Source organism: Pelodiscus sinensis, chromosome 2, assembly GCF_049634645.1.
Source record: "Pelodiscus sinensis isolate JC-2024 chromosome 2, ASM4963464v1, whole genome shotgun sequence".
Taxonomy (NCBI): Eukaryota; Metazoa; Chordata; order Testudines; family Trionychidae; genus Pelodiscus; species Pelodiscus sinensis.
The window spans coordinates 191,345,489-191,373,057 of NC_134712.1; the positions used below are offsets into that span (position 1 = coordinate 191,345,489).

General features: G+C 42.6%; 3 protein-coding genes across 11 annotated transcripts in view; 1 reads left to right on the forward strand and 2 right to left on the reverse strand.

The window, feature by feature from the left end:
- KAT2B (lysine acetyltransferase 2B) overlaps window positions 1–2,995 on the reverse strand; it is a 73,738-nt gene extending 70,743 nt beyond the window's left edge. For 4 of the 7 annotated variants that reach the window (XM_075922070.1, XM_075922068.1, XM_075922075.1 and 1 more), the window contains exon 1: window positions 2,830–2,995. In XM_075922070.1, coding sequence (XP_075778185.1) covers window positions 2,830–2,980 — 151 coding nt within the window. In that variant the 5' untranslated portion in view covers window positions 2,981–2,995. The other 3 variants (XM_075922072.1, XM_025183129.2, XM_075922071.1) reach the window with 3 other exon arrangements.
- PP2D1 (protein phosphatase 2C like domain containing 1) lies at window positions 2,403–18,262 on the forward strand. The gene is made up of 3 exons (XM_075919833.1): window positions 2,403–2,536; window positions 8,553–9,547; window positions 17,280–18,262. The coding sequence occupies exons 2-3, from the start codon at window positions 8,554–8,556 to the stop codon at window positions 18,260–18,262; spliced, it is 1,977 nt and encodes a 658-aa protein (XP_075775948.1). The 5' UTR covers window positions 2,403–2,536; window position 8,553.
- A 165-nt stretch (window positions 18,263–18,427) lies between these two features.
- The window catches only part of RAB5A (RAB5A, member RAS oncogene family), a 35,900-nt gene continuing 26,758 nt past the window's right edge, over window positions 18,428–27,569 (reverse strand). For all 3 annotated transcript variants that reach the window (XM_006120172.3, XM_075922087.1, XM_075922086.1), the window contains exons 4-6: window positions 26,700–26,822; window positions 24,656–24,749; window positions 18,428–19,895 (exon numbers count right to left, since the gene is read on the reverse strand). In XM_006120172.3, the coding sequence (XP_006120234.1) occupies window positions 19,780–19,895; window positions 24,656–24,749; window positions 26,700–26,822 (333 nt within the window). In that variant the 3' untranslated portion in view covers window positions 18,428–19,779. The remainder of the gene's footprint in view (window positions 19,896–24,655; window positions 24,750–26,699; window positions 26,823–27,569) is intronic.

The window sequence follows — 27,569 nt, forward strand, 5'->3', positions numbered from 1 at the left end:
CTTAACCTTTTCTAAATAGATGGAGCTCCTTAGGTCTGTCACTATAAGGCATGCTTTCTAAATGTGTAACCTTTCTTGTGGGTCTTCTTTACCAACATCCTCCTCGAACTGTGAACAGCAGAGCACTGGGAGCTCATGTTCAGATGATTATTCACTATGGCACCCACATCATTTTCAGAGTCACCATTTCCTGGAATAGAATTCCCCATTATATAATTCTGGCATTCTTTGTGCAGAGAAATATGGCCTTTCTAATAACTTTGTCTCTCCCTTTCCTGCCACTACTGTTCTGTGAAAAGCTCACTGTTAGATGGTAGCATTGTTACAGCTCATGTCTTCTTCACCTGCTACTGCTCTGAATAGTTCATTGTCAGGTAGGCCTCTTAAGGGTCCTGCATCATGTAGGACATCTCACTTCTCAGCACTTTTCCTGACCCCATCTCAACTGGCTAGTTGTCTTCACAGAAGTTTTTCTTTCTTAACTTCTCCCAGCATATACTACCACCAGGGCAGCTGCATGAGTGCTAGTGATGGTGGGAGAGCTAGAATAGCCTGGCCACTAGCATCTTATCATTGTGACATCATGAGCGTCCAGTATTATAAGCGGGAGAAGACTCTGCTTTCCCAAATGGCCAACCTGTCCCCCCCCACAGTCCCCCCCAGAATACCTGCTATAGGCGTATTGGGGGCAGAGTGTTACTGCCCCCAGCACCCACCCTCCCAGTGCTCCTGACCTGGGATGCTGGAGCCACTCCACCCACTCTTCTCCCACTCCATGCTCAAGTGTCAGGGAGGTTAGAGACATGCACCCTTCTCCCTCCCTGTGCTTGGGGGCTGGGAAGACTGAACCCACACATCCTCCTCCCTCCCCTGTGCTCCAGGCCGGGGAGGCTGCGGCATGTGCGCCCAGACACCCTCTTCCCCTCCCCATAGTGAGGGTCGGAGAGATGGTTTGGCTCCCATGAGTGGAGAGGGGCTCAGCTGAAGGGGTGGGATTGGGGGCTGGAGCTGGAGGCTTACCTCCCCCAGCCTTATCTTCACTGACCACTCATGTGTGATATCTAGATTTCTTCTGACCCAAATCAAGATTAAAATGCAGTAGCTGGACTGTTCTAGTGCTTTTCTATTGCTGCCAGCATTGGAACTGCACTGTTGGTTTTACGGTACTGCAAGAGAAAGTAAAATGCTTAGGTAGGCACAGCCACTGACTTCCATCCAATGCATGTAGCTACACTATGAAAACATGTATGCTTTGTTCTGCAACTGTCCAGGAAAGGGATTAGAGCTTTTCCTATTGTGGTCACCTCATACCTATGGTGGAAGCCATTCTGAATTGCTTCAGTATCTGTGGATCAAATTAACACCACTTCAGCCTGCACTAGTGTAAACAAAGCAGTGCAAGCTGTAATAGTGCAGTACATACAAATGAGGCATTCTGTTTTGGGGAGCACAGAGTGCACCATGTCCAGGGCATAGCTGTTACTTCAAGGATTACAGCAGGGGTTCTCAAACTTGTGATATCGCGACCCCCCTCTCCGTTGCTGCAACCAGCCTCTCAGTTGCTTGCGATCCCCCTCTAAGTTGCTTGCAACCCCCAGGGGGTCAGGACCCACAGTTTGAGAAATGCTGGATCACAGGGTTTTATGCACATCCATATTTGCAAAAATGAGCCATGGATAAATGCATCCACATCCACAGTTGTGGATATCTGTGGATATAAAGTAGATATCCATGGATTTGCAGGGCTTTACTTACTGATGCTTAGAGGAGGAGCTGTACCTGTGATGCTGCAAATATTAGCTCCCACTGGCAGCACTTGTGTGGCTGCAAGCCGTGTGACAGGCAAGCTAGAGGGTTGTAATGGTCCTGGGAGTATCAACATTCTGTAGTACAAATAATTCCCTTTCAAGTCACCTCCAGCCTGTCCTTGTATTACATGTGGAGAGAATAGAGTACCCCTCAGAAGGAGAGGAGACCTGACAGTGATGTGATAGCACCAGTAGCATGGCCACACTGCTGGCACATGGAAGAGGAGGAGCCAGGAGGGAAGGGACAGGGAAGAGCAAACTTTGGGAAGAAGTGTGAGACAGAGAAGGAAGGGACAATTGAGAGAGACAGGAGGAGGGGAGAGGAGGGAAGCAGATGAAAAACAATGGGGGTGAGGAAGAGGAGGATGATCCTTGTTCAAGGAGAATTTGCCACAGTGTAGCCTTGGCAGGATACAAAATATGTTGTTGGGTGATATTATGATGACATTTTCAGGGAGACTGTGACCTCAGAGATACATCATCTTCTTCTCTTCCTCCTCCAGTATGTGCTAGACAGCAAAGGTACGTCAGCCAACCACCTTTCCTGCAGTCATCCTATTCTTATTTGTAATAAAGATTACTTTGTAGTGCCCACAACCATAAACAGAGTTTCAGAGCAAGCTCAGGAAAGAAGGGCCTGTGCCCCAAACAGTTTACAGTTGAAGTGACTGCGATGACAGGTAAGGGAGGAAGGAGCACATCCTGGAGAAAGGAGAGGAATGACACAGGTAAGGAAATATGCTCATACGGCTCTTCCATTTGTATTCTGCATTCTTAATAGTTACACAAAGATAACATTTGTAGCTTTTAGTTTTCATTACAAATCAGAGATTTGATCCTCAGTTTAATTAGTGGCATGTACACAACTTAGAAAATATGTGATTCATGCGTCTCCTTGCTCAACCATATAGCCAAATGGTAGCAATAGCAGATAAAGCAGGGCTGGGCAAATACTGGCCCGCAGGACAGATCCAGTCTACCAGGATTAGCCCCTTGCAGGCCCCCTCACTGCCATATTTACCTGCACCTCCGCAGGTACAGGCGATCACAGCTCCTGTTGGCTGCGGATCACTGTTCACGGCCCAGGAGAGCTGTGATCTCTCCGACCTAAGGAGGAGGGGCAGGTAAATATAGCGGCAGCGGCCCCCCAGGGGATAGCCCATGTGAACCATCACCGTTTTATTGCCCACCCCTGAGATAAAGATTAACTATATGCTTTACCAGTATTGACCAGCTCTAAGAGTAACAGCAGTAAAACAATACCCAGAACTAATATGTTTACTGAGACTGTGGTGAATTGTGCAATATTAGCCTGTGGCTTCAGGCCCACAATCCTATGGTCTGGCAGCTTGCAACACTTACATGTTTAAGTAGCTTTGCTCATATAAGTAGTCTGTCAGAAGCCAAATAGTCTACATTTTATAGTAGTAATCCACTGGTCCTCAAACATAAACTGCTTAGCAAATATATTGTTTCTGCCCCTTTGCTTCTCTTTAATAATGACGTGACATTTTTCCTCACATTTTAAAGTGTTGTTTTTCTCTGCTTTATTTTTATATTTAAACATATCAGCAATATCAGGTCTTTTCTTCAAAGCCCTGGTGTTGCATAGAAATATCACAGTAGGCAGGAATCTTAAGTTTTCTCATTGCTTTCCCACTCAATTTAGGGCTTAGAAAGCTGTAACACAGTTTCAATATACTGTGACCTCACTATTTCTCTGCATTTCTTCAGCCCTCCTGAAGAAATAGGGAAGTCAAGACCTGATATTTCTGATGTAGAAAAAACAAACAGGAAAAACATGAGTTAATCTTCAAATATGAATAAAGACAATAGGACACTCACCATGGACATGAAAACACACTTATTCTGTTATGAAAGTGTTCACATGAGGATTTATACCAATATAATGATACTTGTTTAATCATATCAGTATAATTAGTACAATTTTCCTATGTAAGTGTATCCATCAGTGGGAAAACAAGGATTTAAGTACATTGATTTAAAATCTGATTTTAGTTTAACCAGAATGTTATTGTGCATAACCAAGACTGTAAAACATGTTACCCCCTATTTAGCTTGGAAATTCCCCCCATTTACATCAGGCCTTTTTGATATCACCAACTCTTTTGATCGGTCAGTTCAAAATATGCAGGCTGCAACAGAAGCATGCAGAGAGCCCCCTAATCACAGAATCTGAACAATACCCAGAACTTTTTTTTTTTCATATGTGCATAATATCAACCTCCAAAAGGGTTTCAGTAGTAGGTTCAAATCTGGGTCCTCTGAAGCTTTTAAATGCACTAGCATGTTAGCTTTTACTGCATGAGCTGAACAACACTTTGTTTTAGCGCAAGCCAGTGATTCTCAACCCATTTACCATTGTACGCCACCCACGGCATGTCTACATTGGGGAGTTACAGTAAACTTCCGATAATCCGGCACCTTTAGGACCCAGGGGGTGCCGGATTATCAGATTTGCCGGACTATCGGAAGGGGGGGGCTATGAGGGGGTCTAGGGTGGTGTGGGGGGAATGCCACCCCAGACCTCTCATAGCCCCCCCTTCCGATAGTCCGGCTCTGCCCCCGGCGTCCCTGATTCAGCCGCTGCTGGTCAGTTTCAGCAGCAGCTGAATTGGGACGCCTGCGGCAGAGCAGCTGGGGTGCTGCCAGGTTGGTCCCGCAGCGCCAAGTGGCGGCGCTACTGGACCAACCCGGCAGCACCCCAGCTGCTCTGTCCCAGGCGTCCCCAAATCAGCTGCTGCTGAAATTGATCAGCGGCAGACTCCAGGGCTTCCGGGAGACAGCCGCTGGTCGGTTTCAGCAGCAGCTGAATCGGGGACAGCTGGGGTGCTGCCGGGTTGGTCCTGCAGCACCGAGGAGCAGCGCTACAGGACCAACCGGCAGCATTCCAGCTGCTCTGCCCCCAGCTTCCCCGATTCAGCCGCTGGTCAGTTTCAGTAGTGGCTGAATCAGAGAAGCCGGGGGCAGAGCAGCTCCAATGGTCCGGCTGCCCGGAGCACTTCCGGGTTCCTGATGGTGCCGGACCATCAGGAGTGCTGGACCAATGGAGTTTTACTGTATTTTGAAACCACTCCCCTTATTCCAAACTAATAAGGCGAGCATCCACACTACCAAACCCATTATTTCAAAATAATGGGCTTTTTATTTCAAAATAATAACTCCTGCTTGTGAATAGGAATAAGCTTATTTTGAAATAGTTATTTCGGGAGTTTTTATTTTAAAATAACCTGATAGTGAGGACATAGCCCTAGGTAGCTCTCTACCTGTTATGTGAGCCACATCCAAACTCTCTCTCTCTCTATATATATATATATATATACACACACACACGTACACTATCTGTATGGCCCTGAGCATGTCACATGGTCCAAGCTGTGGGCTGTTTGTGCCACAGGGCTGAGAACCACTGGCCAAGGCTGTAGTGGGCTCATGAATCTTTATGACAGGGCTACTCAACTTTGGAAGCCCCAGGGGACACAAAGATACAGCACATGCTGAGGGCTGCAATTTAAGTGTGGTTGCATTTGCATGCAAATATATATGCAAATAATTTTTTTCACACTGACAGGCTTGAATACAAAGATTAAGCCTTAAGTTGCAGCACTGAACCCAAACATAGCTAGTATGAGCCAGTCAGCACCTCTCAGGCTCTGCCCACAAGGCTAAGCAGCCAGCACCTACAATGTCCCAGTGCTCCCAGCACCTCCTCCCTGAGGGCTAGAACCGCCAATACCCTGTATTGTTCCAGCCAGCCCATCTGCTTGCATTTTTCAAGCTCACCCTGCCTGGGAGACGCCTCACTGTTGTGCTGCATGTTCCCAGTGGAGGCCATGTTCAAAGAATCCCACCTGCAGGCCACGTGTTGAGTACCCCTGCTTTATGGGCCTACTCACCACCAGAGAGGGACAGAGCACCACTTCCAGCAAGCAGGGGTTACATGGACATTTATTTCCACTGTATAGAGAAGCTTTCTGTACATATTTCAGTGAGGCACAATCTCCCTCATACAAATCGTTCCTGCAGCCTGAGAGCAAAAGCTACTGGTCTGTTAGTCTGCAGAGGGAGAATACACATTATGATGTTAGAAAAATATTAAGTGTTTGCCAATATTGTAGCAGATGTTACTGATCACAGATCGGGGTGTCCACATATAACTTTTAAAATGATTTTTCCTGCCTCAATTTAATCAGAGGCAGAGGCATCTTAAACATATTGGAGGGTTTCTGTCAGGTGGTGCAACTCCCCCAGTGGGGACACTGCCATTTAGCGCTCCCAGTGCTTGCTACCTCCAGTGGCCACTATGACTATAGCGTCCATCTGAATAGCCCCTCCCTTTCCATTCCCTGCATATCTGGTTTTCCTGGCACAACCAAACCCTGACTGTGCTTTAGGTTAGGAGAAGAGGAAGCCATATACCAAATTTGGTGTTCCTAGCTCTTACCATTTAGGAGGAGTTCTTGAAAAAACAGATAGAGATGCAGAGACAAACTGTCTCCAATATATAGTATATAAGTATTCATACATACGCAGCACGTATGTGTATTTACTAGATACAATGCTACATGCTATAGTTAGCTGTGCTATACACAGCACTTCTCAGTTATTATACTGTACCTATCAGGACTGTATCTGAGGACCAACATACACAAGAATCTATTTATCTAGAGAGGCAATGCTAGACAAGATGTGTTTTTTATACGTCACATTACAGTAATGTAAGCACAGGAGGGAGTTTAACTGTTTTGTAAAACCATCTGCATGATTTCTTAGTCATTACACATTATAAGCAGAGCTGGTTGTGCCACCTATAGATAAGGTTGTTTGTCACTTTCCATTATAAAATTTTGTTTTCACTTATAATTTTGCCAAGCTTTAGCTGTTTGAGTGGATTTTTTCCACACTTCAGGCTGATTTAATTTAATTTAATTTTGTGTTTGTTTCCAAGAATAAGATTTGTTTCATCCATTAAACAAATTCGTATGTGTTTTATTCAAACACTCCTGCACCCTCGTGCTTTGAAGCAGCTTTGAAATTTTCTGGGAAAGTCACCCTGGTGTGAGATGTGTGCCTTTAGCCTTTCTTATCAAATCTGCCCAAACCTGTCAAGCTATACGCCTCTGAAAAATCTCAGTTCACACATGCTCAGTAGAGACTTTATTAGTGATTGACAACTAAATTCCCTGACAATTCCATCAACGCTGAACATGCTATATCCTGGAGCTGCATTGATTGAACAAAACTTTCCCTCTCTGCAACTGCTGATCCAGTAGGTTCAGGTCTTAAATCTAAGAACAGGGAGACTCTCTCCCTCTCTTCTCTGATTTCAATGTCCCCCTTCTGGTTCACAGGCAGCATGGAGGAATGAAGAAAGGACAAGAGCTGGACCTCCCCAAGCAGGGGAAAGAGTAGATTAAAACAAGGACTGGCTGGGTAAGGAGACTCTGACTGGTAGTGTGAGGAGACTGCGGTTATATGAGGTAGAAATTGGGACTGGCTGGGCAAGGAGACATGGAGCCAATGTGGGGAAAGACTAAGACTCTACAGCCAGGTGGGAACTGGAACAAATTGCCTCAATAGGAAACTGGGAGACAGGGTTGGAGAAAGATTGGAACTGGGATGAGGAGTTCGGAGATAGGAGACTGGGATAAGAAGTATGGGGAGTAGAGACTTGGATAAGGAGTTGAGACACAGGACTGGTTTGGGAGACACAGTGATAGTAGCACTAAGAACACTCACCTGCGGAAATTGAAATGGAACCCAAGATTTCCCACCATTCCTCTGTTATCAGCAAATATCTATGAAATCTACTGAAACAACAGGTATCTTATCACCCGTTAGTGCTGGTTCACACAGAGGTGACAACATATTATTAGTATCAATTATTCCCTAAGCTAAAGTGGCAGAGATCATTGCTGTGGATCTAAAGGTTCCAGTCATGAGCCAAGAAGGGGTCAATATGAAGCCACATGATAGAAGTCTTGTTTTTTCAGATTGCTTTTTTTTTTAAAGTTATCTGTACAATGTTAATTCAGTTCTTTTGTTCATATGCATTATGCTAAATTTTAATTACGTAATCACATACTATTTTTCCACTTGAGGCTTAAGGACTGAATTTTTATCACTAAAACTATCATTGAGAGCTGCACTTTGAGCATATAAAATGCTGTCCAAATATATTTCTCTGCCCTTAGGAGTCTCAAACGAGGCATCCAAAATTAGTGGATTCCCCTTTTATCTTAATTTCTGTGCCTGCATTCCATATCTGTAAAATGGGGATAATGCCCCATTACCAGGGTATCATGACAGTACAAAGTTTGTGAAACATTCAACTACAGCAGTGAAGAGACCCATACCAAAAAAAAAAAAAAAAAAAAATTGTGTGCTGTAAATAAAAAATGGGACCATTAATACTGAACAAGAATAAAACAAAACACCAAAAAAGTTGCTTCAGTAGAGTATTTGCTGGTCGGACTGTGAACCAAATGCTGGTATTTCCTAACTTTTGAGTGCTTGACTTTAAAACCTTAACATTCTTTTAACACAATTTGTAATTTTACCTACAGTGAGCATTTAAGCATAAATCTCCTAGCTTCTTGCTCATGTACACGACTATACAATAATAATTTTGAGATTAAAAGAGGGCATGCACGAAGTCTAGAGTATTGTAGTTTTACCAGCTATTAAGGAGGATTTTAATAATACATTGAACTCCTTTTGTAGAATGGCATGGGAACCAACAACATCAGAAACAGCTGACTTTGAGCTCTATAGAAATGAGGAAGAACATGCTGGGATCAGTATTGTGCCCAGGAAAGTAGATTCTGGGGATATTCCAGTTCTTTGTTCAATATGTCAACAAGCAATATACCCACATCAACTTTTTTATCATAAAAAAGAGCACAAAGCCCTTGCTCTTCTGGGTTATCGTCATCCATGGATTGAAACAGACCCCAACAATCTTTTACTTCGGAGACAGCAATTAATTTCAAGACTGCTCAAGTCTTCTAAATACACTGAAAGAGACAAACAGAAGATTGATTGCTCATTAGAGCTACTTAAGAATAAATCATATTTTCACGTTGATAATATTGTCGACAGTTCTGGATACCTCAAGAAAGTAAACAATTCTCTAATAAAAGCATTAGCAATTTACCAAGACAAAAATTCAACATGGCGAGCAGATATGGAAGATACATTCATTGTGCTTGATAATTATGGAAATAGGTCAGATACATGCTTTTGGGGATTATTTGATGGATATCATGGTGTGTTTGCTGCTGAGACAGTTTCAGCAGAGTTTCCACTTTTATTTCTTGATCAATTGTCTCAGACTGATTCCTCCTACGAAGTGAGTGAAAATGAGCAACAAATCTTAGATTCTTTTGTCACGGTAATCAAGGGAAATTACAGGGATCAGGAGAAGGTTTTCTCTGGTAAAATAGACTATAAGAAGACCACCAAGCCAAACACTTATGAATGGATTCATAAAGCATATGCCATGTCCTTTTGGAGAATGGACAGGCTTTTACGACTTGGAAGGAATGAAGTTTCCAAAGTTCGCTGGAGTAGCTGTACAGCTGTTACCTGTTTAGTGGAAAGAATCAGCAATGAAAAGAGCATCAAGGAGCAAGAGGAAGCTATTATGCTTGAAAACAATGGTAATTCAGAAAACCCATCCAAAAGCAGTGCCGGAATACTTCATGTTGCTAACATTGGTATGTAAATTATTGACTTATGGAATTGTCTGTATTTTTTTGGATGCTCTCTCTGCCTCCCTCCAATTACAATAGAAAAAAAGAAGGCAATTTTAAGATGGAAAGAGGCACAGGCACTATGGGATAGCTACCCATAGTATATCACATTGAAAATCAATGGTAGCCATCCTACTGGGGATGTGCTACCTTGAACTATGTCGAATTCTTGCACACGGTAGGGTGATAATAGTCAACCTTAACAAATTCAATCTCATCTCGTAGTGTAGACTTGGCCTTTCTCCAGACTTCTCCATTTTAAGTTTGGTGAAAACTTAAGCCGCACATAGGTCAAACTTAAGTAGAGACACATACACCACACCTAAACTAGGGAATTCTACTCTCCCATTCCCATCATCTACCCCAAGTAAACATTGTCATTAATAGGAACTCAGCTGCATGGATGAAGACAAGGGTCTCACTGCTTCTAGTGTTTTTAATATTGTCAGGTGAAACCTGCAAAGTATTTTCTTCCTCTTTTATTCTGTCGTCACATGCCAAGGACAACTAGTTTTACCAATCTCTTTAAATAGAATGGTCAGGGGTTATTTCTGCAGGTTCTCCTCCCCACCCCCTTTGGGAGTATTCTAGGTGAAAGATCTGCTCAGAACGGATTCTGTTTTCAACAGAATCCTGGTTTTATGTTGCCATAGCTACAGTAGTCACAAATACTCTATTTACAATTTACCAACACATTACCACCACTGTTAACCACAGTTCATATGCACAATAGTAGACCTAGTCTAGACAAGGTGTGACTTTGTGTGACTTTTGTAACCACCAGCAGGTGGATTTGAACCTGGGACCTGTGAAGCTTAGTATAGGAGCCTCTTCCCTCTGGGCTGAAAACCAGCTAATGTTCAGCCCATGCTCTAGAGTAGTGTTTCCCAAATGGTGCTCCGCGGAACCCTGGGGTTCCGCGAAGCGAACGTAAGGGTTCTGCAAGAACCTGAGGACCCCCCTCGCCCCGCCCATAAAGAGACAGAGGAGCCCAGCGCGCAAAGACGCTGGCTCCTTCCCCGCTCCCCTTTCAGACATCTCCCGTGTCCCCCGCTGCTGCTCTGCTTTTACCACCGGACCTAGCAGCAGCAACAGCTGCTTGTCCCGCTTCTGCCCGATCAACCCAAGATCCCTCTCCCGCGTCCTCTGCTGCCGCTCTGCTTTTACCACCGTAAAAAGCAGAGCGGCAGCGGGAGACGCGGGAGAGGGATCTTGGGTTGATCGGGCAGAAGCGGGACAAGCAGCTGTTGCTGCTGCTAGGTCCGGTGGTAAAAGCAGAGCGGCAGCAGGGGACGCGGGAGAGGGATCTTGGGTTGATCAGGCAGAAGCGGGACAAGCAGCTGTTGCTGCTGCTAGGTCCCTTGGTAAAGGCAGCATGTGTGTGTGCGGGGGGGGGAGGGGAAATATTATCAGTGAGTGGAACACCGGAACTCCTACTCACTGTGAGGATCGGAACAAATCCCCATACACACTGTGAGGACATGTGGCTCCTTTGTGTGACTTTAAGTTTAAGAATTCAATCTAATATAAAAATTCCCCATGGATCGTTGGTTAAAAGAAGGAACTTTAAAGAGAAAAGTGAGTACTTCAAACTCCAATATTTTTACTGAAACCAGCAAGGAAAATACCGAGGCAGCTCAAGTTAATTATGAAAAATTTCAGCTGACTAATAAGAAACGCAGGTATTGTGAGGACTATTTGGCATTTGGATTCACAAGCAATGGAAATGAAGATGCTCCAGGTGCCCAGTGTGTAGTGTGCAACAAAATATTATCTAATAGTTGTTTAGTACGTGCTAAATTGCGAAGACATTTTGGAACAAATCATCCAGAATACAAAGATAAAGACATTAGTTTAAGCAAAAGCTTGAATCGCTTGAAAAAAGTAAACTCTTCATGTCAAAAATTGCCAAATCTGATAATGAAAATGCAACAGAGGCATCTTACAAAGTAAGCTATCGTATATCGCTCGCCGAAGAAGCACACACTATTGGGGAATCACTCATAAAACCATGTGCAAAAGATATTGTGATATGTATGTTGGATCAGGAGTCTAGTAAAAAAGTTGAGGCTGTGCCACTATCAAACAATACTGTCACACGTCGTATTCACGATCTTGCTGCTGACATCGAGAAGGAGCTTATTTTTCGGCTGCATTTATGTGTTGCATATGCATTACAATTAGACGAGTCCACTGACGTTGCAGGTCTTGCAGTTCTGCTTGTATTTGTCCGTTATGATTTTAATAGTTCTATTGAAGAAGACTTACTTTTATGTGAATTTTTGCAAACCAATACAACTGGTGAGAATATATTCAATTGTATCAATAACTCTATGAAAACACATCAAATAAGCTGGGAAAAATGTGTTGATGTGTGCAGTGATGGTGCCAAAGCAATGGTAGGAACAGTGGCTGGCACTGTAACACGAATAAAAAATGTAGCACCAAACTGCACCAGCAGTCACTGCATTCTCCACAGACATGCTCTGGTCGTTAAGAATATTTCTCCCTCTCTTAAAAATGTGTTGGACGAAGCAGTACAGATTATTAATTATATTAAAACTCGACCATTACAATCAAGACTGTTCAAAATTGTGTGTGAAGATATGGGTAGTCAGCACACAGCCCTGCTTCTACATACAGAAGTCAGGTGGCTATCACGAGGAAAAGTGCTGGTTAGATTATTTGAATTGCGTCATGAGCTCTCCGCAAATCTGATGGATCACAAATTCCAACTGTCTGATCGTTTAACAGACTTTTTGTGGTTATCTAGAGTTGCGTATCTTGCAGACATCTTTACAAAACTAAATGAAGTAAATCTGTCACTGCAAGGAAAGAATGTAAATATTTTTAATGCGAAAGACAAAATTTTGTCATTGTCACGGAAGCTACAGTTTTGGATCTCATCTGTAGGACGAAATGATTTGGATTGTTTACCAACTCTGAATGATGTCCTTGAAGAAAATGGATACAAACTTGATGAAGATATTCGCAGCGACATTGCAGATCATCTCCGCGATTTATACACGAACATCATTAAGTATTTTCCAAACATCAATGACAACAATAACTGGATTAGAAATCCATTAAGTTTAACAGAAAAGCCAGTCCGTTTTTCTACACAAGATTATGAAAACCTAATTGAAATCGCTTCAGATGGCCAATTAATACAAAAATTTAAAGATGTTTCTCTGATTACATTTTGGAGTGACTTATGTCAAAGTCAAGAATATTCATCTTTATCAAGATGCGCAATTCGTCAGCTGTTACCATTTGCCAGTACATACTTGTGCGAAACTGGGTTCTCGAACTATGCAGCAATGAAAACGAAATACAGAAATCGACTGAATGCTGCACCAGATATGCGAATCCAACTTTCTAGTATTAAACCAAATATAAAAAGAATTTGCCAAGAAAAGAAGACAAACCACTCTTCGCATTGAAAACTCTGAATATAATTAATATTATTTGATAGTTTTATTTTTTGTACATATTTAATATGATTTTTGTTGAATATAAATGAATGGTGATCTCATGACTGTATTTAGCATCTTATTACTACCAATTGTGGTGTACTGGCAGTCTGTGTGTGTTTTTTTTTTTTTTTTTGCTCGACAACCTTAATCCCTAGCTAGGGGATTCCTTGAAATTTTTCTGAGTTTGAAAGTGTTCCGTGGTCAAAAAAAATTGGGAAACACTGCTCTAGAGGTCTCTTGTTCTTATCTGTTAGTGTGGTCTAGGTGCCACTGCATGGGACAGTGAACCACATTAGGGCTACATCTACACTGCTGGTTTTGCCAGCTGGAAGTATGCAAATGAGGTGCAGATTAGCATATCACCATACCTCATTTGCATAATTTATGCAAAACATTTTTGCAGGAAAAAAGTAGTGTGGACATTTTCTTTTTGCGCAAAAACCCCTTTTCCCGCCAGATCCTTATGCCCCAAAAAAGGAGATTTACCGATCTGGCGGGAAAGGGGTTTCTGCGCAAAAAGAAAATGTCCACACTACTTTTTTCCTGCAAAAATGTTTTGCATAAATTATGCAAATTAGGTGCAGCAATATGCTGATCCATACCTCATTTGAATATTCACTGCCAGCAAAACTGGAAATAGACGTAGCCCAGGGCTATGTCTATACCATAGCCTTCTTGTGGAAAAGCATATGCAAATGAAACACGGTGTGGAATATTGCCACGCTTCATTTGCGTAAGTAATGATCAGCCATTTTTGCGCAGGAGGCTTTTGCACAAAAATGAGCCGTGTAGACAGCTCCTGTTTCTGCAAAAAAACCCTCTTGAGCAAGGAAGAATGGCTCTTGCACAAGGGGGGGATTGAGCAAAAAGAAGCTGTCTACCCGGCTTGTTTTTGAGCAAAAGCCTCTTGTGCAAAAACGGCTGCTCATTACTTATGCAAATGAAGCGCAGCGAATTCCACGCCGTGCTTCATCTGCATATGCTTTTCCAAAGAAGACTACAGTATAGATGTAGCACCAGTGTGTGGGTTACACTTTCACTAGTTATCTCTGTTCATTAAATCTCTCTGGGGAATTTTGGGGTAAAATGAACTAATGCACACAAAATTGTGAGATTTGAAACAAAGCATTCAGCTGCTTTGCAAATGTGTCACAGGTCTCAAAAGAGAACCAAAGGAAGATCAGACTAATCCAGATTCTACAGCTGTGTAAAATGACCCAGGTTAAAGAAAAACAAAAGTTTTATTTTTTCATAGAAATAATGTATTAAGTTATGAAACTTTGTAGCACTAGTGTCTTATGATTAAGAACATATAAAAAACAAATCATTCTGTCTACTGCACCAAAGTACTGTATTATCTTCAGGACCCTACCAAATTCACCATCGATTTTGGGTGAATTTCATAGTAATAGGATTTTAAAAAATCCTAAATTTCATGATTTTAGCTATTTAAATCTGAAATTTCATGATGTTGTAATTGCAGGGCTCCTGACCCAAAAAGAAGTTGTGGGATTGAAGGAGGAGTCACAAAGTTACTGGTGTGGAGGGTTATGGGCCTGAACTGTGATAGATTAGCAAAAATAATGCTAGAACTGACTCAATCTCGCTACATTTTAAAATAAACACAACATCTTTGCGTTATATAATGATCTCCCACCAGAAGTTTATTATGCCCCATACTTACGGGGCAATCTAATATAATCACCAAGAACTCTGCTGGTTACAGGAAAGTTAATTTAGTGCCGTGGTGTCCAACCAATCCTAAAAGAGTAGCCACTACCAAATAGCCATATTGTTCAAGCCAACTAGCCACAGTGCTACTGGGGCTCCCCTGCTCTTCCTTCCCTCAGGAGGATCCCATGCCACAGATCAATCCCTCTTCATTGTTGCGCTTGACCGGAAGTGGATGCTGCCCAAGTGCAGGAATGATCCTGTGCCATATGCAGCACAGCTGTGTGTTTCCATGACCCCAGCCTTCAGAGCAGTGGCTTGTCATGGGGAGGTGTCCCACCATGGACTTGAGAATAAGTCAGGCCTCTCCAGGAACCTTGTGAGAAGGATCAAGTGGTTCCTGTCTGAAAGCATCATAGAGCTGAGTTCTCTGAATTGGTGCTCCAAGTGCATAGGCTGTTGTGCTACCCCCAGGCCAAGACGACTGAGTGAGGAGCGCGCAGCCCCTTGCAGCCCACCGCCTGCCCCCACGTGTGTATAGGGAAAGTTATGTAACTCACCTGAAATAGCTTCACCGGGATTGTCCAAGGCCTGGGAGACATCCTGGGAGTTTGGGACTGGCTGCAGGGTGAGAAGCAGCTCCTGGCTGGCAGGAATGGTGTCCTGCTCCTCCTCCATCTTGTCTTTCTCCTTCACAACCCCACTCTCGTAGAGGCGGACGCCGGGCACATCCTGGCTTGACTAGATGACTGGCCCCTCTCCCAGGATGGCATCCAGTTGCTTGTAATAGTAGCAGGTGAGAGGAATCTTCCCCAACCAGTGCACTTTGCTCCCCCCAGTCTTGTAGACTTGCCAGAGCTCTTTGATTTTTATATGGACCTGGTCAAGGGTCCACGTGTCCTTTTTCAGCCAGACTAGTGGCTATATAGCCGTAGACATGCTTATTCTTCCTCCTGGTATGGAGATCTTGGAGGTTGGTCTCCTCCCCCCAGACATCAATGAGGTCCAGGATCTCTGCACCAGTCTTGGCCAGGGGCATCTGAGGGTACTGCGGGAGTGCTGGCAGCCATGGGGGGCGTAGAGGGAGTACTGGGGTCACTCATGACTCCAACAATGGGTGCTGTGTGGCACGGAGCTGACTGCTCTCACAATGCCACAAGCTCTTTCCCTTCTGCCTGCTGCTGTAAGCTCTGCAGGAGAAAGGGAGCATTCGAATTGTCAGGTGTGACCAGAGCCACCAGAAGTGCAGCTGAGAGAGACTTCTGGAGGCTAATTATTTCAAAATAGCAGCAGCTGAACAGCCACACTCACGCTATTTCAAAATAAGCGTTGCTCCTCATGAAAAGCTGGAATTATTTCAAAATAACCAACCCATTATTTCAAAATAATGGGCTTGGTAGCGTGGACTGCTTGTTATTTTGTAATAAGGGGAGTTATTTTGAATTAACTCCCCAGTGTAGGACAGGGTTAAGAGGTGAAATGCCATTCTTAGAAGGACCCACATTTTCTTTTCCTGCTTGTTCAAAGGTTTCCCACCTCTAGCTGCAGTGAGGCATTGTACTTTTAATTCTAAGAACAGATTAACACTATTGTTAAATTAGTTGATGTACTGTGAAATGAGTCAGTTTAATGGCCTTTCATATGAGGTTACAACAGCTCATCATGCAACTTTAGAAAAAATTAAGACCACCCGATTGCTGAGAACAACTCTGGTTATAGCTGATATGTCCTAATTTTCATTTTAAGTCAAGTCTGAATACCAGGTGGACAAGTTAAGCATTTTCCATTTCAAAGATCTTGTCAGCATATTTTTTGTATCTTTCAAAAGCATTTACTTTTTAATATGCAACTTACTGTAACTGAGGAGCTACTCTATGTCTACACAGCATGGTGAAAGGAAAACTAAGAATATTTTAATGTTAAGTGGCAGTACATAACGTACATCTTCAGTTATAGGTATCCTATTGCTTAGAACACACCCGTCACTGCAGTATCTGATGGCATAAATTACAAATTAAATGTATGTCTTCTTTACAAGAGACATAATTATTTAATATTTAAGACCTTATATTAGTGAAAGACTACAGACTACCAGGTAAAAGACTAACAAGCACATTCTGACTGGAACTATGAGAAATGCTAAGCTGCTTATTTTCTTTCCTGTACGTTCAGTTTCTTTTGGGGACTGCACAACATTTTAAAATGTATACATGACTAACTCGCTACTCAAGAAAGAGGTCAAGCCTTTGGGTCAACACTTTGTCTGCAAGCACTGAAATACGTTTGAAATTTGTTATCAGCTGCTGGACCTGACACAAGATTGCATTCTTAGCCTGATATTTTGAATTTCAATTACAACCATTGAAAATTTTGAAATACAATGCTACAGTGACTTGCAAAGACTTGTATAAGATCATTAGCTAGCAAAATAGCGTAAGGGTAGGCATCAGTCTGCAACTATCAGAATCTACTGTGATTAACCTAATAGTATTTAGTAAAAAAACATCCAGTTATACTATGAAATACAAAATATACTTATTTTATTTTAGGTAATATACATGCAGTCTTATGCAAAAATGGAAAAAGCTACTGCCTTACTAAAGAACACAGCACTTCTAATTCAAAGGAAGCAGACCGTATACTTCAGACTGGTGGAAACATCAGTCCAAATGAACCAAAAGGACTAGTCGAAGGACTCATCAGAACTACCCGTGGCCTTGGACATCATGGAGATCCAAAATTGAAAAAAATGGTTATTCCTGTACCTCATACTGTATCTGTCCCTATAGATGATTCATGTCAATTCCTTATTTTAGCTTCAAATGGGCTTTGGGAAGTTCTGGATAAAAATGAAGTGGTAATATTAACATTAAGAATGTTCACATCTTATTTGAAAATGCATACCCAATTAGAAGAGATTGCTATGCACAAACATCAGTATTCAATAGTTCCCTATGAAGATTATTTATGTAGTTTAATGGATATCAATGACTTAAAAGGTGAAATCCAATTATGGTATATCAATAAAGATGCTTTCCTTCAGAATCAATATGAAGGCAGTCTGAAACAAAATAATACAAAGGAATGCTCATGTAAGAGAAGAGATTCACTAAATGAAAACAGGATAGAGCCAGGCTCTAGCAGAGAGAGTTCTGAAGAAGTGCAGCAGTTAGATGATCATGTAGAACAAGCCGATATCAAAGCTTGTTTGTCTAATAATCATAGAACCGGTTCACAACACACAGAAATAATCCAGTCAGTCTCTGGCAGTCAAAGTTCTGAAGAAGTGAAACAGTTTGACAATAATGCAAAAGCATATATATCTAATAACTGTGGATCAGTGTCAAAAATTACCAGCAAAGGAGAAATAAATTCTGCGACATTTTATGATAGTGCAGCAAATTACATTAGTGAACAACTTGTAAAGACTGCCTTAGCAGCAGGTTCTCGAGATAATATTACTATTTTGGTTGCACTTCTAAATGGATGCGACAAGATACCTAATTATGTTCAAAATGTGCAATGTACTTAACAGAGTGCATATAATATAACCTAGATTTAGACAAGTCAAGTTACACATCCTAGAACACCATCTTTACCTTATCAACCTACTTGTTTGTAACCTGTGTTAAAGCATTAACTGCTAAAATGCAATAAAGGTTTCTTGTTGAATTCATGGCAAGAATAATCACAATGCTTTCCTGTTTTATAACCACTTTATTCAAACCTGAGCACCTCAATATAAAACTAAACACTGGTGAACTGTCATTTTCCTTGCTAAGCCCAAATTACTGCAAATTTACAATCTGCACAAGTTTTTGCGAGCAGTTCAACATTTAAATAGATTAAATTGTCTCTTCTGACACACTTGGTAAATTTCATATAATGAAAATAACAAAGAATTAGTGCAATATACTGGACAGATCAAAATAAAATGGACTTTGGAAAACAAGGTTGCAGAGTTCATTACTGACAGACAGCAGTACTTATGTTACAGGTACAGGAGCATCAGTTATTACTGTTCTAACCATAAAGGAAGAACTTAGAACCCCTTTAAAGCAGGGAAAAAGAAAAGTTAGCTTTAAGTAACTGTACATTTTGGATACTTTTAAGCAACTCTTAAATATTACAGAAAGTATTAAACAAATGTAGACTACAATGCAGTACCCTATTTACAGTACATTAATATCCAAATTTAAAATCAAGTTGAATGTACATAATTATTAGTGCACTGACTTATTTCCTTTGGGGAAAAACATAAGAAACTGTCTAATGGTCAGCAATGATCAAAAACAAAAAAAATCACAGACACCTAGTTTGTCTTTGTTTTACTTGGAGAGCTCTTATGGTTTGTGAACAAAAATCCTGTAAAGTTGAATTCATTGGTTTGTGCCTTTATAAACAGATAAATATGGAGTTAAACTTGATTTTTAATTACTATTTTCTTTAAACCACTGGGCTGACTATAATTTACATACAGTGTAACAACTAAAATCCATTTTTCTGCAAGCATTGGGGTTTTAAAATTGTTAATGCTGCAAGTACTGTTTGCAGTTAAATTATTAAAATGTGGAATGCATATTTAAATGGTAGGTACTTGCAGAAACAATTGGTTGCATGAATACTGCAAATAAGCTTAAAGTATCGTTAGACCCTGTTTCTAGAAAGATTTTTTTTAAAAGCACAAATTGAAGAGTCCCAGTTCTATCAATTACAACAGTAACCAATATCTGGATATAGAGGAACTAGCTAGTTAGATCAATACATGTAATTCTTCTATATCCCTAATGGCAAGTGATTTTTAAAAACTTTCAACTGAAGCAAGTTTATTCAGCTTCCACTTCCCTTCTATTGCTGATATAATTACAGCCAGTGATACATGCATGTTAAAAATTAAGATTAAAAACAAAATAATTCTGTATTAGAAACCTGACTATGTCATTAGTCTCTGTTTTGGAAGCTGCACTGGACCAGATTAAACACTCCAATTCCATTATTATTAACAGTTAGGAAGCAGAATATTCAAGACAGTTTAAAGCAACTGAAGGTTTAGTTACTACAACATTGACCCTTGGGTGGTTGTGTGGGTTCAGTTAGGTCTACTCCTCTTCCTCTGGCAGAGTTAGCTCCTGCATTCTGTGGTTCACTCTTTGGCAGCTTTTTAGCTATAAGATTAACAAGAAAAATGAGCAAAGATAAGAATCAGGACTGTACTAAGTTTTAAATATCTATTGAGTCCAAGAAAGTTATCTGAATATTTCCTTTTAAGATATATAGCAATAAAACAGTAACTCCACACTCCCCTCCCTTTTTCTCTCTCTCCCCCTCCCCTATTTATTTCGAGCTTTCATATCCCCAACTCAACTCTGGTCATCTGAAGAAGTGGGCTGTGCCCACAAAATCTCATGATACCATCTACATGTTTCGTTAGTCTATGAAGTGCTACCAGACCATTTGTTATTTTTTTTCCTGTAACAGACTAACTCGGCTACCCCCTGAAGCTCCACAATCAGAGAATGTCATTCAGAAAATGTTTGAATAAGACCATTTGTTATCATCATCTTAGAATCCACAGCTTCCTGAATAGCTATGACAAACCCCTCTCCATCTTTGAAAGCAGAGAAAAATATAGTCAGGATTGCCTAGCAACAGAAGTTGGGCTCTAATCTTGCAACTTATTCCTTGGGAGACCACCTCAATGAATGTCTTCAATATGGGTCCACCTATAAGGAACAAATTTTAAGATCATGGCCTTAAGTTAGTGCTAGTGTTTCTAAACCATGTACAGTAAAACTCCATTAGTCCGGCAATCCTGATGGTCCGGCACCATCAGGAACCCGGAAGTGCTGGGGCAGCCAGACAGGCTTCCCCCATTCAGCTGCTGCTGAAGCTGACCAGCAGCTGAATCGGGGACACCTGGGGCAGAGCAGCTGGAGTGCTGCCGGGTTGGTCCCGCAGTGCCGAGGGGCGGCGCTATGGGACCAACCCCGCAGCACCCCAGCTGCTTTGCCCCAGGCGTCGGCATTCAGCCACTGCTGAAACTGACCAGCAGCGTCAGTTTCACCAGCAGGCTGAATCCGGACGCCTGGGGCAGAGCAGCTGGGGTGCTGCCGGGTTGGTCTTGTAGCGCCGCCCCTCGGCACTGCGGGACCAACCCGGCAGCACTCCAGCTGCTCTGCCCCAGGGGTCCCAAAGTCAGCCGCTGCTGAAACATATCAGCGGCCGATTCCAGGAAGCCCCGGGCAGAGCAGCTCTGCCCCAGGCCTCCTGGAATCAGCCTCTGATCTGTTTCAGCAGCAGCTGAAGCGGGGACCCCTGGGGCAGAGTAGCTGGGGTCCTGCCAGGTTGGTCCCGCAGCGCCGTCCTTTGGCGCTGCGGGACCAACCCGGCAGCACTCCAGCTGCTCTGCCCCAGGCGTCCCCAAGAGCAGCTGAGGTGCTGCTGGGTTGGTCCCGCAGCCCCGAGGGGCAGCGCTACGGGACCAACCGGGCAGTACCCCAGCTGCTCTGTCCCAGGTGTCCCCAAGAGCAGCTGGAGTGCTGCTGGGTTGGTGCCGTAGCGCCGCCCCTCGGCGCTGCGGGACCAACCCAGCAGCACCCCAGCTGCTCTATTGCAGGCATCCCCGATTCAGCTGCTGCTGAAACTCACCAGCAGCAGCTGAATCAGGGACGCATGGGGCAGAGCCGGACGATCGTAAGGGGGGGCTATGAGGGGTCTGGGGTGGCATCCCCTCCCACCCCACTCCAGACCCCTCATAGCCCCCCCTTCTGATAGTCCGGCATATCTGATAATCCGGCACCCCCTGGGTCCTAAAGGTGCTGGATTATCAGAAGTTTACTGTATATTGCTCTGGCAAGTGAACGGTTGAGGAAAAATCCAAAAAAACTACAGAAAAAGGAAATGAAAACAACATACATGCAGAGCATGGTCATAGAATTACCATGTCCTTTCCCCCCTTCATAAACTCGATCATCTATCTACAACTAGAAGACTTACCCAGCATTGCCTGGGTTGGACCTGGGGACGGAGGCCATGCAAGCCTCCCGCCTGCGCTCTCTGGGCCCAGGGGAGGGGGAGCAGGTTTAGTGCAGGCCTCCCGTCACTGGTGGGTCTTGGGGGAACAAGGGTTGTACTGCCTGGCCCCAGCAGTGTTCGAGTGGGGGGAGGGGAGAGGAGAGGAGAGGAGGGGGAACGACAGTGGAGCTAGCGGGGCTTCCCCCTCCTAGGTCAGTAGTGGGGCCTGAGAGGTTTGGGGTAGGAATGTTAAATTTAGATTAATCAACTAATCAAATAGTCGGAATTTCCATCAACTGCTTGATTAGTCGATAAGGGTGCCTCTGCCTTTGAAATGTAGCAAGAGACAGCAGGGCTCTTGCTACTTTTCAATGCAGATGCGTGGTGGAAGTGCTGTCAGTTCCCTGTTGCTCCCCGTACTTTTCCCCCTTCCCCGAGACGGTGCTGGGGGAGAACTGGCTCCTGCCCCCGCCCCCCGCTTTGCTGCCTTTCTGATAGAAGTGACTAGTCGAGTCACTAGTCGACTGTCCAATAAGCATATGCTAGTCACTTCCATCCCTAATTTGGAGCAGGGAGCCACTTATGTGGGCCAGTGACAAGCAACATGGAGAGCCTTGCTTTAAGTTAGGGGAAGAGGAAGCTGCATACCAAATGTGGTGGACCTAGTTCTTAGCATTTAGGTGGAGTTCCTGAATAAATGGACTTGAAGACAGACTTAGAGGCAGATGCACAAATCTATAATATATATAGACAGACAGGTATAGATATGTATTTGTTTTGTATGTATGCAATGGTCGTCTGATCTTATCCTAGTTATTCATCGGTCATTGAACTGCATGTTCCCTGTAGGGCTGATTTAAATAACCACTAATGGGTCCTTTGCGTTTATTTAGACCACCCACCCCTCTGTAACCCTAGACAAAAGCAGGAAAAAACTGCAGCCAGTCAGAACTTTATGACATTATTTCAAGATATGCAGTAGCTCCTACCAATTTGCTGCTAGAATAAGGTCAGTTGTTGCTACAGAGAAGGAGGAGTGGCAAGGATTTTCAAAAGGCTACCTGGTGCTTGCTGTAGGGAGCCCCTGTCCTAACCATATTCTCAAATACTAAGTTTTCTCCGCATGAGTACTCTGAACACGAGTACTACTGTTGGTTAACAAAGACGCAAGAGACTGAATTTCTCCTAAAGGATTCAAACATGAAGTATGAATGGGATATATGAAAAAAAAATCTGTCACCACTCAGAAGCAGCTCCATAATATGGAGGGGGGAGAGAAAGGACGGATGCGATGCTCATGTTCACCATTGGGGGCAGCAAGAACAAAGGAGAGCTAGTCTGCAGAGTGACCACTGGGAGCATCTGCAACACCAAGTAAGTGGCCAGTTGAGGATGAGGCTTCACCATCTTGCCTGCCACGGGTAAGTGGCTTCCCTAGCTAAAACCTCTTTCGTCATCGACATCCCAGGAGCATCACTGGGCTGGCCAGCCCAGGCCAGGCCACCAGCCCACACATACTCCAGGCCGGGCCCAGGGAGCGCCAGCCTGAGGAGGCTTATGCAGCCCGTGTCCCATGCCAGCAGGTAGGGTTGCCAGGTGTCCGGTATCCTTCCGGACAGTCCGGTATTTGAGCCCTCTGCCTGGTTAAAAAAAATAAATCATACAAAAAAAAAAATCAGGGATTTGGGGCAAAAATTTGTTTGGGATGGTATTTGGTCTTGCTGTGAAGGCAGGGGACTGGACTCTATGACCCTTCAAGGTCCCTTCCAGCTCTAGGAGATAATAATAATTAATGGAGATTGCCTATTAGAATCCTGGCGGGGGGAGTGGCTGGGAGTTCCAACCATTCCCCTCATCCCCACCAAGCTTCTGTGCAATCAGAGGATCCCAGGAGGCGGGGTTGTGATCGCCGCTTATACCACATTCCCCCCCCCCCCCTTTTTTTTTGCTCGACCAAAAAAAATATCAGGTGACCGGTATTTTTTGGGAGACCATCTGGCAACCCTACCAGCAGGAGAGGCCTTCATGGCTCTCTTTTGCCCCCCAGACTGGGCCTACGGAGCGCTGACCCAGAGGAGGCCTGTATGGCGCCAACTAGCAGCCTAGGCCCCCAACCCCTAATCCTGCCCCCCATGCCAAGCACCACGCCAACCCCACCAACCCTGATCACCGGCCAGTCCGGGATGCGCCATTGAATTGGAAGGCCTGCATGGTCCTCTTCCTCTTCCCTTGGACCTGGGCAGTGCTGGGTAAGTCTGCTAGTTAGTTTATATTTAATATCACTATTAGGTTGCCATATTGAGGATATCAATACTGGGCAGGCAAATTTATAGTCTCCATGAAGTGTTCACAAAAACTGAAGAATATGCAACATTTCACTTGTCACTTGCACACCCTCAGATAGTTTGAAAAGCATAATTCCAAGCCTTTCCTAAAAACTGAAAGTTTTGCAAGTCACACATTTCCTACTTATCTTCATCACAAGATACATTTTGATACATAGTGAAGTGCATGTCTTTGTTCATTTGGTTAGAAAGCTCAAATAACATTCACCACTGACCCTGAACAATTGCACTGATAGCAAGTTCTACTTGCTAAACAATAGTCTTGGGTTCAGAAGTGATGCAAGAATTCTTGGTCTTTGAGATTATATGGAGGGGAAATGCTAGGTGCACGGGGGTGAGGCCAGAGCCAGACTGCTCTTAGTAAGTGATTTATGATTAGAACATTAAAAAATAATTTCAGAAAAGATTCTAGAGAAGCAGATGGCCAAAGAGAGGGAAATCCAATTATTAAGGAGGGGAAAAGTTGTGTAATATTTCACTCAGAAGCTAGAACAGAATGGATTTCAGAAAAGAACTACATACAAAGCAGTTGCCTTAAAACGCAGCTTCCGTTTAAAAATACTTACCAATTGCCATGAATATTTCATTTACATTCATTGATGTTTTAGCTGATGTCTCCATAAACAATAAACTGTTGTCATCTGCGTAAGACTGCGCTTCCTAGAAATTACATATAATACGTATTTTAGTTTATTTCTAATTATGGAACTTAAATCTCTCAATTAGTAGTGATAAAGTAATCTGTATGAAAGAATGCTCAATGAAATTTCATCAGCCTGATGTTCGTGACAGGAATGTAAATGATTAGTCACTTCCCTCCCCCACTTGCTGCCTCTATCAGAGAGAGGCAGCAAGGGTGGTGGGGGGGGAGGAGGAGGCAGAGACCAGGAGCCAGTGCTGGGGAGAGCTGGCTTAAAAGTCAGTTCTGACCCCCAGCACCGTCTCTGTGGGCAGGGACGCAGTGGGGAATGGCAGCACTTCTGCCTTTGAAATGTAGCAAGAGCAGAGTTCTTGCTACATTTCAAAGGCGGAGATACCCTTATTAATTAATCAAATAGTTGATGGAAATTCCATCGATTATTCTATTAGTTGATTAATCTGAATTTAACATCCCTAGTTCTTGGCGTTATCATCTGTAAAAAAAGCCAACACAAGCCTCCTACGATAATTAAAAACCCATACAAATTCAAATCTTTGGAAATTCCTACAATTTTGGTTGGCCTAAAATATCCATAAATAAAAGCCTAAGTTTAAAAAGAAGTAAGAAATTCCTTGATCTGAAACTCTGGTTCTGATAGATTTTGAGGTCAATGTTAGTTGCAGGGCCCCCTTTGCCCCCTTTTTAGGTTCCAAGCCAATAGCAGAGTTGTTCTAGCAGCCCATGTGTGTTTCAATAGCAATTTCTGGAGTTCCACTGAATCTGAGGACAGATCATCAAAACAAGTTTATCACTCAGACAAGAGTTCATTAAACATGACAGGACAATAGTTTTCAATAACATTTTATTTTTGATAGCTTGGATTCTAAGTACAGTTTTCTTTATTCTGAAAGTCTCTTAGTGCCACCACCTATTGACCCGGTATTACAACCCCAGTCTCTAATTGGGAACTCAAATCTCCCTTTAAATCACATTTTCTCCATTCCATATGTGGAATTCCCTTTTAACTCAATGCACAAGGACAGATGAGAATATAATTGTGAAGAGAAATCTACGTCACTCTAAAGCTATGTCTACACTACATATTATGTTGGCATATGTCAATAGTGGTGTAAATAAACCAGCCCCCCGAGGAGCCTAATTTACACCAACATTAGCACCCATGTTGATAGCACCATGTAAATGGGAGAGCTTCTTCTGATGACATAGTCATTACGCATGGTTACACATTTACATAAAAGCATGATAGTTAACATCCCTAGTCATAAGCAAGCCTACAATCACAATTTGCAATGATTAGCTTTGGGCCTTTTATTAAAAAAACAAAAAACAAATCTAAGATACTTTTTGTGACACAAGCCAACTAAAGCCCCTGAGCATAGGTACATCAATTTACAAAAAAGGCAACAAAAAAGAACTCAGTTAAAAAGTCAACTAAACCTTAAATCACGTAACTTATATTGCTCAGACCAGGCCAAAAAGGAGTCATGTCAGCTGTGAATTGTATCTTGAATGTCAACAAGTGAACTCCAAACCTGCCTTCAGAACCACACCTACCTCTAAGTTTAATTAACTGCTCTTAGTGAAGTCGTCCTAATAACTGTTAGGGGCAGTTTTTCAGAATATAAATTCAATATATTGATAGATCTGACATATCTGAAAAGAAGTTAGCTGTACCTCAAAGTAAAATTTAGTTAGAAAACCTCTATTTTTGGACAGCTGTCACTTCAGGTCACATTTATACCTCTCTTCCTCCTCACCCCCCAAAATCTTATTAGAATACTATGAATTCATGTTTGCAATTATCAACAGATTTCTATTACATATGAAATCCTACAATGAAGAATTATTAAAAGATAGTCGGATCCCTTCGGAGAAGGCAATTTATACTACACTCTAACATTCCAACAAAACACTCTTTTCTTGTAAACAAAAAAAAATGCACGACATACCTGGAAATCCACAGCTCTTTTATTAGCTAGATCAGCTTTGTTTCCTGCTAAAGCTATTACAATATTAGGACTTGCTTGCCGCTGAAGTTCTTTGACCCAATTTTTTGCTCTAGCAAAAGACTCCTGTAAATGGTTTAAAAATAAAGAAACTCAGTTCTATTGTCCTTTTGTCCCTATTACTCAAGTTTATCTTATCTGTCCTATAAGCATGAAATCTATTTATTCATTCTCCCAAGCTGCATTCCAACTGGCTTACTGGACCTTTTTAGTGAAACCACTCCTTTAATTCCCAAAGGTGCATTACTGAAAAATTAATAGCCCCTTTGTCAACTATATTAAATGGATGAAAAAGTGACAAGAACGACTCTTACGGGTACAGTGAATCTAGAACAAGCTTTGGAAGAGAAAGAGTGACAATTTTAAGCTGTTCTCTTCCTTGAAAATGCAAAGCTGTTCACAAATGGTGCTAAAACAGTCACAAGCCACTCAACCCACAACTGTGGGCAAATCCTGAACTCCTTACCCATTTTTTACTCCGTATTAGTCAGGAAAAATCCCACTGATGATAATGGGTAGTTCGCCTAAGTTTGCCTGATGCACAAGGATAAAAACAAAGAGGACTTCAGGATTAGGCCTTAATTCTTTGTTGGTCAACTTTCTAGTTGTTTTCTTAGAAGTTGCTTGTAAGAATAAGACAAACATTAAACTTGTTTCCTAATGTACTCTATACGGGAAAACAAGCAATGGATATTAGGTCAAAAACTTCTGAATAAACAGCATCAGAGGTCACTGGAAATGGGAAAAGTTTTTATTTTAATTTATTAAAGTTGGTTTAAAAAAAGGTATTCCCAAAAGAGTACTCTCCTATAT

Bases quoted from the DNA above. Each gene is read 5' to 3' on its own strand.
- PP2D1 (XM_075919833.1), top strand. From the start codon at position 8,554: ATGGCATGGGAACCAACAACATCAGAAACAGCTGACTTTGAGCTCTAT. The intron at 9,548-17,279 runs GTATGTAAATTA...ATTTTATTTTAG, and splicing joins ACTTCATGTTGCTAACATTG to GTAATATACATGCAGTCTTA.